The sequence below is a fragment of the Apiospora phragmitis genome (assembly GCF_038363925.1).
Source record: "Apiospora phragmitis strain CBS 135458 chromosome Unknown utg000005l:1.0-4161743.0:1.0-4166827.0, whole genome shotgun sequence".
NCBI lineage: Eukaryota > Fungi > Ascomycota > Sordariomycetes > Amphisphaeriales > Apiosporaceae > Apiospora > Apiospora phragmitis.
In genome coordinates this window covers 3050256-3059386 of record NW_027117403.1, presented here as the reverse complement: position 1 = coordinate 3059386, position 9131 = coordinate 3050256, and the positions used below count along the sequence as shown (strand labels likewise).

At 50.6% G+C, this 9131-nt stretch overlaps 5 protein-coding genes across 5 annotated transcripts; all 5 read left to right on the top strand.

Moving 5' to 3' along the window:
* Positions 1 to 188: 188 nt before the first annotated feature.
* On the top strand, positions 189 to 902 carry PG994_004930 (uncharacterized protein; the record flags this gene model as incomplete). The annotated part of the gene is made up of 1 exon (XM_066856339.1): positions 189 to 902. One exon carries the CDS (start codon positions 189 to 191, stop codon positions 900 to 902), a length of 714 nt encoding a protein of 237 aa, XP_066718506.1.
* A 903-nt stretch (positions 903 to 1805) lies between these two features.
* On the top strand, positions 1806 to 2438 carry PG994_004929 (uncharacterized protein; the record flags this gene model as incomplete). The annotated part of the gene is made up of 1 exon (XM_066856338.1): positions 1806 to 2438. The coding sequence occupies one exon, from the start codon at positions 1806 to 1808 to the stop codon at positions 2436 to 2438; it is 633 nt and encodes a 210-aa protein (XP_066718505.1).
* Positions 2439 to 2624: 186 nt separating this feature from the next.
* On the top strand, positions 2625 to 3248 carry PG994_004928 (uncharacterized protein; the record flags this gene model as incomplete). The annotated part of the gene is made up of 1 exon (XM_066856337.1): positions 2625 to 3248. One exon carries the CDS (start codon positions 2625 to 2627, stop codon positions 3246 to 3248), a length of 624 nt encoding a protein of 207 aa, XP_066718504.1.
* Positions 3249 to 3722: 474 nt separating this feature from the next.
* Positions 3723 to 4649, top strand: PG994_004927 (NAD dependent epimerase/dehydratase; the record flags this gene model as incomplete). The annotated part of the gene is made up of 1 exon (XM_066856336.1): positions 3723 to 4649. One exon carries the CDS (start codon positions 3723 to 3725, stop codon positions 4647 to 4649), a length of 927 nt encoding a protein of 308 aa, XP_066718503.1.
* An 821-nt stretch (positions 4650 to 5470) lies between these two features.
* Positions 5471 to 7765, top strand: PG994_004926 (uncharacterized protein; the record flags this gene model as incomplete). Its single annotated transcript, XM_066856335.1, has 5 exons — positions 5471 to 5700; positions 5778 to 5806; positions 5867 to 5968; positions 6034 to 6935; positions 6998 to 7765. 5 exons carry the CDS (start codon positions 5471 to 5473, stop codon positions 7763 to 7765), a joined length of 2031 nt encoding a protein of 676 aa, XP_066718502.1.
* Between the last annotated feature and the right edge of the window lie 1366 nt (positions 7766 to 9131).

Genomic DNA, 9131 nt, shown 5'->3' with positions numbered 1-9131 from the left:
CAAAAGAATCAGTAATCGTATGGGAGCTTCTCTTTACCAGTCCAAATACGTATTCGTTACCTTCTTCCCCCCTGAGTTTCATTCAGTCACCCCGGGGCAGCTTCACTGAAGGGGCGAGGTGCCACTTGGAGCAAGCACTTGCCGATGTCAACCGCTATTATACTACCATCCGCAACTCGACCTCAAAGATGGATGCACGACGCAGCCGAAACCTCATTGAGAAGATCAAAGACCTTTCAGAGAAATCTTGGGACTATATGCCTTCGACTAATACAGGAACCCGCAGCAAGAAGTGCATCTTGCCCAATATGCTAAGGAGAGTGTCAAATGGGGCCCCATCAAACACCCAAGCAGATGACGCATCAGACCATAATGACATGAGGAAGGACCGCATTCATAACACGATTACGAAAGCTGTTCCTGAAGTCACTGAGGTCATCGAATCACCGGGATCGCCGCCTTCTCGTATCACACAAACGAAAAAGCCGGACAAGGAGCCTAAGGATGTTTCAAAGAGGGCTGATCCAGACATTGGAAGCTCGAAGCAGCCGCCACCTGACGAGTCGTCATCTTCACCACCCAACTACCTCCGGCAACCAGAGGCATTGCCAACGGAAACAGCGTTGCCCGCTGGCGAATCAAACGAGGGGCAGCTGTCCATTCCACCACGCGAAAGCGTCTCGAAAGTTCATCCCGTGGACTACGTCGCTGTTGATGCACGTGTAGAAGACCTGATCGAGTGGAGTAAAGCGTTTATTGAGATCGGAGACAATCCAGAAGCCGAAGTTGTCGTGCCAATTACCAAGAGGCTCTTGATGACCTCACAAACACCATGGGGAGTTCCATACTCCCTCAGCGAATGGCCTTTGATTCAAAATATTGGATTGCCACCTATTTCCTAGACCTAGGACATCACGACGAGGCGGTTTTGAGGTTCAAGGAACTCCTAGATTCTGAGACTAAATGCCACGCGACCAGATCCAGCTTGATACAAATCCAAAGAGACTTGGGCTCCGCACTTGCATCCCTGGGCCACTACTCTGAGGCACAGGACCGACTTGAAGAAGCATGGAATTTGCTTGGCGGCGGTCCCATTCTAAAATACAGCAGTCACAACAAGGTTGGCGAGGTAGAGGCAAATGTGGTTAACACTTCTTTGCCTGGCGATATCTCCCCGACTTGGTTTACAGACCGGCAAGAGAGCGATATGCTCAATATCGCAAGGACCCAGATAGAGTTATTGTGGGGAAATCATGAGCGAGCCATGTTCTATTTGTATGTGCACTGGCCACACCCTTTTTCGCTCTGGAGCATAATTACTGGCTTGGTCTTTGACAGTGAACGAGCCGATGAAGGCTTCAGGTTGCCATGGGGGGGTACGGAGCACCCAAGAGGGTTGCAACGAGCAAGCCTCCGTGCACTGCTACTGGCCTACAGGCCCCTTGTAAACGAGGGCTGAAATACCTGTTCATCCACTTATCAAATGATGAGAACGAAGTTGGGTGCTTGCCACCCTTATACTATCGAAGCCTTGAGTTACTTAGCACGGATATCTCACATGAATTTCTGTTTCATAAGTTCGTTGAATGCCTGCAAGCAACTTGTCGAAGAAACTGCGATGTCTATGAGCCCCGAGAGTCCACAAACGATAGCCTCAAAATGTTTGCTTGCTGAGATTTATATCGACCGTGGCGACTACGTTTCGGCCGAAAGCGAATTGAGAGAAACCTTGGGCATGGCTCAAAATCTTTACCGCGATACCCCACCCTGAAACCCTTCAATTTCGGTCTATTCTTGCACTAGCTATGTACCACGGGGGCAAACTGGACCAGGCGTTACGACTTGCATCGGATATCTTAGCCAGTCAGGCAGACATCTTCCACGCATATGACACCAAGGTCGACCCGATCAACAAAAGGCGCCTTTGCTTAGGAGTAGAATCCTATGTAAATAGCCAGGCCCGCCTGCACACTGTGGTTGAAGCCCTTGGCGAAGGGTCTGACGATGAAACCATACATCCTTCGCTATTCATGACGCTCCTTGTCATAGCTCTCGTAGGAAAGCAAAAGGGCGATGACAGTGGACTTGAGGATGCACGAAAGATCTTCCACGTATTGCGGAGCAGGATCAGTTCCCAGTTGAAAGGCTTTCCCTTGCTAGCTCTACGCTATGAAATTGATCTCGCCTCGGTTCAAAGACCGGGTGAAAACGATCGATATGTGAACGCCGTTCGGGACTTGGAAACGATTGAGCGCAGTCAGTGGCGCACTTGGGGCACGTTGAACGCTTGTACTGCGTTGGCGAGGCGTGAACTTATCACCGCGCAATGCCTCCTCGCAAAATGGGCAGATCCCGAATTGCATCCCAGTCGCATTTCTGAACGCGACTCTGAAATCCAATCAGGGAAGACAGCCCCGATCATTCGAAAGATCTGCTAGAGAAACGCCGAGACTTAGTCGAGATCCTGTCGCAAGAGATTCTCATCGCACATGTATGGGAGCTGGAACCCTGCTACCCCGAGACCATTAGGTCTCTGATCTGGCTGTTCACTTTCAGATCATATCTTGTGCAAGAGGACAGTACCCTATCCAACCTTCTAGACACTGGATTGAAGCGCCTTCGCCATGAGTCCGTCCGAAAGGGAGCGGTTGGGAGAGTCGCTACGCCTTGAACACCACTTTGCCCGTATGATCTTGTATCTGGGACTGGCAAACGCCAATCCCGAATTCGCCCTGCGATGTCTCGAAGCTCTGCGCGGCGTCTGCGACACCATCACGCAGCTCCCGGAAGATGAAGGCGGCGCATCTCTATCGCGGAAAGACCTTGCCGATCTGGAAGAAATGGCGAAGGTCGACATCGAGAGCGTGCTCAGAATCTCCGAGCCTGTGCAAAAGCGCGTCATGAGCAAGCTTCGGAAGCAAGTCGAGGTGGCCGAGGAGAGAGCCTCGTATGGATCGGCGAGGAGTGTTCAGGAAGAACTGTGCCGGCACTCGCATCACCTGTATGGCAGAGACCACCCCGCCACGCTCGAGGCACAGCTCAAGCTAGCAGTGCTTAAGCAAGCAGCCAATTCACCAGCCAGCAAAGAAGAAGCCATGCGTATCCTGCGAAGGTTGATGGATAACTTGACCGAGTATTGGGATACTGGATTCGGGCAACGGGTTATGAATGCGTATGAACAGCATGTCGGTTTTCACGGTTTCTGTCGTCTACGGCATCCCGATGCATTTGAAAGGACCACATATTGACACATTCATTCCAAATTTCCATGCACGGAGACATTGAGATCGTGCCTCGCTCATCGGGGCTATCATGCAACGAGACGTGCATTGGGTCACGATCCGCAACATGCTGGCGGCAAGCACATGTAGAGCCGAGATTCGGTTCCAGTCGCTCCTTCCGTATTACGAAAATTCCCTTGATCGACCAAGCCCTACAATATCACCACCATTAACGATCTAGCCTATGGCGCCCATGTAAGTAAGCACTTGTGCTAGTGTAGCGGGTCAAGGGGGTAAAACGTGGCACCAGAGAAGTAGATATGGCTGATGTTCTTCAGCTCCTCACGCTTATTTGGAAGTACAAAAAGCAAAGATGCCGCCGTGCGAGCTTGCTATCATTTCAACTCTTCTATGGAGGGCTTGGACCGTTAGTTACGACACCCAACACAACTATTCCACTAGAAAGTCTCAATCCCAGCAACCCACACCCAGGAGACCAAAATGCCCAACGGCCCCGCCGCCACGGGCCACGTCGGCACGCGGCAGCCCCAGATGCTGGACACGTTCGATGCGCGGAAGGTCAAGGAGACCTACCACCTGGAGCCGCACCCCGAGACCAGGCGGCTCATCGACTCGCACCCCGGCACGCGGACCAAGCCGATGCGGGTGCTCTGCCTCGGCATGTCGCGCACCGGCACCATGACGCTCTTCCACGCGCTCCAAAAGCTGGGCCACCACCCCTACCACATGACCGTCGCCATCATGAGCCCGCGCACCAGCCTGGCGCTCTGGGGCGAGGCCCTGCGCGCCAAGTACCACGGCGAGGGCGCCCCGTGGGGCCGCGCCGAGTTCGACCGGCTGCTGGGCGACTACGACGGCGTCTCGGACGTGCCCTGCAACCTGTTCGCCGAGGAGCTCGTCGCGGCCTACCCGGACGCCAAGGTCGTGCTGCAGACGCGCGACGTCGAGCCCTGGCTGCGCAGCATGGACAGCACAGCGGGCACCATCAACCGCTGGCGCGGCTGGGAGGCGGTCGCGGCCTGGGACCCGAGCCTGGCGGGGCCGTTCGTGCGGTTCCGCGACCTCGTGTGCCCCATCACATTCCGGACCATGACGGACTTCTCGTCGCCGCAAACGCCCGCCCGCCAGGCCTTCGCGGACCACTACGCGCACGTGCGCAGTGTGGTGCCGCCGGAGCGCTTGCTCGAGTACAAGGTGCAGGACGGCTGGGGGCCGCTGTGCGCGTTCCTGGGCCACGAGGTTCCGGACGAGCCCATGCCTCATGTCAACGACGCGCAGCAATTTGTCTTTGCGCATGCGCTGATGTGGTGGTTGGCTTTCGGCAAGATGGTGGGCAAGGTTTCCCTCATGGTGGGCGTCCCGGCCGCCGGCATCGTGGCGGCGGTGTGGTGGCGTCGGACGAAGTGAGTTTCGGGTCTAAATGGTGTCTACATGAATTCTTGGGAATAACAAAGGGGTGTTTAATTGAGCCAAGTGTTATGAATTTCAACGTCTATGGATACTTCCATCTGTCTTGAATGATTAAATACGATTGCTTTGCGAGTGCTGGATACTTGTCATCATCTCAAGAAGCCTCCAGCAATTGAGGGAGGGAATGTCGATCTCTCGAATAAGAAGCCAGTCGGCAAGCTTCTCCTTAAACGCCTAACTTGGGGTCAAAATCCAATCTCAAGCAGTGCACCCGGTGTATGTGCTGTTTGCTGTTCCTGCAACCCCGCCCCGTCAGAGGCCTCCCAATTTCACTGTTCACTCGAAAAGCGACAACAAAGGATTGGTCGTCACAGACAATCAAAGATGCTGATTGCGTAATTCAGCATGTATTTGAACGTCTTTTCAAAGCGTTCCATTGCGATATACGGAGTACCGGATTCGTATGCGTTTCGTAGTAGATGCCGAAAAGGTTTGATAGTCAGTAGGTGGGTGAACCAGACGAACTCTCCAACCGCCTTGATTCTCAGCGCTGTCGTTGCAGCTGCAGCTGTAGCTGTAAACTCAAAAACTTGTGACGTTTGCTCTGCCCCTCACCTCCTCAAATGCGCGATTTCAGTCTTTCTCCCACTTCAAGGGATTTCAGATTTGAATAGTTCGAAAGTGAAAGATATATCCCATTTTCTTCATATACATATCTAGAAATTTCTAATATTTTTCTCTCGCGTTTTGACGTGGAGTTGAGAATACTCGACAAGAGTCGTTGTTTTCTCCGCCGTGTGGCGCATAATAATAATAGCATGTCGGACTTCCACCTGTTTAGCCCCAAATCGTTCGAGCTTGGGAGATCCAACAGCGATAGCCCGACCCAACGCGGCCAGAACCCCAGATTCGAGGACTACGAGTCTTCCATCGACCTGGAGACAGCCTCCAACCTCCGTCCCGATAGCCAGCGCAATGTCGGTGAGAGCGGCAGCACCAGGAACAGCAGTATTGCCGACAGTCCGTCTGTCTACAAGACAATACACCGGTAACTTCATCTACTTACCGCCACCAGCCACCCACCCATCATGCTGCCGTCGCTAAGATACCTGCTGTGTAACCCAGTGTGCGGCGCTTGATGATAGCCACTTTGGGTAAGAAAGCCTCGTACTTTTTATCTTTTTTTTAGCGATGTCCTAACGATGAGATCACAGATGATCCATACACTCTCGACCAGCTTCGAGAACCCCGGATGAATGTCGTCGTCGTCCGGCCGCTCGTCAATCGCCTGTACGACCCAGATGACCCATGGATGGGTAATCGCTGCCAATCCTTACCTGGTTTCCATGGCGAACACACGCTGATTGATGCCCGCTGCTAGTGTACTGTCTTCTGGCCAATCGCATTCAGTTCCTCCGTGAGCAGTCGAGCACGGCCCATCAGACCGTGAGCATTGCCCGCGCTGCGCTATGCGAACTGGTAGCCACCCGTGTCTTGCGACGCTTTCACGAGGAGCACTCGGGGCCGATCGGTCTGCTCCTCCTTTCCCACATCCTTGTCAGCGGCTTCGACCCGTTCCAGGGCGCGCCCAGCGACGTGGAGAGCGAGCACCGCCATCGCCAATGGCCGATCCAGAAGCGCCATGGGACACCAGAACGTCGACTTACCGCGCTGGAGCTGGCCATCATTTCCGAGAGCAAGGTCTTCGTCAGCTCGTTCGCGTGCCAGAAGGTGATTGATGCTGTGTATGAGGGTCGCGTCGTTTACACGCCTATTAGCTTTATCGATATCCTCCCAGATCACTACGAAAGCTGCCCCATCTCTTTGTATGATCCGAGACAGGCGCCCCTTCTTGACCAATCTCGACTCACGGTGCCTCGTGTGCGAAAGTTCATTGAGCTGTCCCAATTCCTGGTGTTGGTGTGTCTTTATATTTTTACCATGATGCATCGCAGCAGCCCTCGGGCCACGGTGATCGAGTATCTGTTCTGTATTTACGCGAGCGGCTGGTGCGTCGATGAGTTCGCATCAATGATAGACCACGGATGGACTGTTTACTCCCAGACCCTTTGGTCGTTCTTGGATATCGCTTTTATCACTATATTCGGAGTCTACGCCGCGTGTCGATTGCATGATGGCGCCATAGGGTCCATGGCCGATGGTTATGGCATGCAAGCACTCTGCGTTGCTGCACCCATCTTATTGACAAGGCTTGCATTTGCGACGATACCCGATAACATCGTCTTCATCTCCATCTACGCCATGCTCAAGGATTTCACCCTTGTCACCTTCCTTGCTATCTGGTGCTTCACGGGGTTTCTTCTCTCACTTCTCTGGCTTAACAGCAGCGCCTCCGCCCCGACGAGAACCCAGCATGGGCAACGGTGTGCAAATGGCTGCTGTGGATCTGGTTCGGTCTGGATGGTACGGGGATCGACCACAGCGCCGAGTTCCACCCGATTCTTGGACCAGCCCTCATGACGGCTTTCGCCTTTCTGGGCAACACGCTGTTCCTCACCATCATGGTCGCCGTGTTGACCAATATCTTCTCCAAGATTATCGCCGACGCGCCCGCGGAGATTCAGTTCCGCCGCGCCGTCCTCACCTTCGCCGGCGTCAAGAGTGATGCCATCTTTGCCTACCCGCCGCCCTTCAACCTGCTCGCTTTGCTCTTCCTGCTTCCCCTGAAACCCGTTCTGACCTCGCGCAAGTTTCACGAGGTCAACGTCTTCCTGATCCGGGCGCTCAACGCCCCGACGCTCTTACTCATCGGCTACTATGAGAGGCGGAGCGCATGGGGCGGCAGTCTTCATCGCGCGCGCCGGTCGTCGCGCCTGCGCTGGAACTTCAGCGGCTTCTCGCCGCACGGCGACATCCAGGCCGTCTTCCAGGCGGCGCCGCCCGAGGACGTCCAAAACGAGATCGAGGAGCTGGACGCGCTGAGCGACGTGGGCTACGCCGAGAGCGAGCTCATCTCGCCGCGGTCGCTCTCGCGCCGGCGGACGCCGCGGGCGTCGCGCCGGCGGGGCAGCAAGTTGCCGTCGCCGCCGGCCATCTTTCCGCTTTCTAGCGCGCTGGGGGGAGGGCAGACGGCGCGGCGCGGGTCGCATTAGGTGGATTGCTATCGGGCTATGTTCGTTGATTTGTAGTTTGATATATCGGTAAATTAATAAATATGTACTCGTTAAGTGATGGTGCTCAATCTACACATTTTCGAGAGACACCATCTTTATAGTGTAATCGCACAAGCTCTTAATTGAAGGCACACGTCAAGGCTGCCAGCTGGATATCTAGTATATGTATTAACGGGATAGAGGCGTAGTCCACCAGGTACACAAGGTAGAATTGAATGTATGCTAGGTATATAACGTACGTCACCCCATAATTGACCCCCCTGTCGACCTCCACCACGATCCACCGCCATTTCGATTTAAAAAGAGATTTCTTAACGAATTCTGATCCGAATTATTTCATTCTTTCAAATATATACTAATTTATTAATAGTACGTTTATATATCGAAAACGACATCTCTACTGCTATTTAAAACATAGCAAGCGGTAAATCTATTTATAAGGCTACCCTTTATTAATTAACTTTACGGTCGATAATTACGTCGAGAATTAAAATCTATTTATTAAAAGCTCTCTTTAATGTAAGAGAAGTATTTAATAGACTATATTTTAACTTAAGAAGCCCTTAGCGTTATATTAATATATATATAAATTAAAAAACTAACTTAGCGCGTTTTAATCCTTTATAATAACCTTATACTATTAAATAAAAATTAAATATATTTATTCCTTCGACGTTACCTAGCTTTACGAATAAAAAAGTAACGTCGTATTAATAAAGCATTAATTATTAAATAAGATGTTTATATATACGGGGGTTCTAGGTTTAATCGAGGTTATATTATTATATTTTTATTACTTATATCTATTTTTAGTACTAGTTACAAAGGATATTATATACCTTTCTTTATAAAATAAAAAAAGGGTTTATACGCGTAGGTACGTAGCACCTTTTTTAAAGTAGTATAGAAAACCTTAGTTCCTATAGTTCTAATATTAATTAAAGTAATTAAGTTTTAATTTTTAAATTAATTATGTATATTTTAAATTTAAGCTATTAAACTTAAAATAAACATAATATAAATAAATACGGTATTTTAAAAGGTTAATAAAATAATAGCTTTATAATAAATAATTTAAAATTATTTTTATTAAACTTTTTTATATTATTTTAATAAGTACGAAAATTATACCTAGGCTCTCCGTAGATTTTATAGCGTTGTGAACGCGTTTTAAACGTTTTTATACAACTACTCCTCCTTCGCGATTCGTTTTATAACTATTTATTAACGTTCTTTTAAAACTATAAATCTTTTTTTACTTATGTATAAAATAAGTTTTTATTTTATAGCCGTTTTATTTTCGTACGGCGGCGCTAGCTAAATATTTCATTTATTTTTTATAATA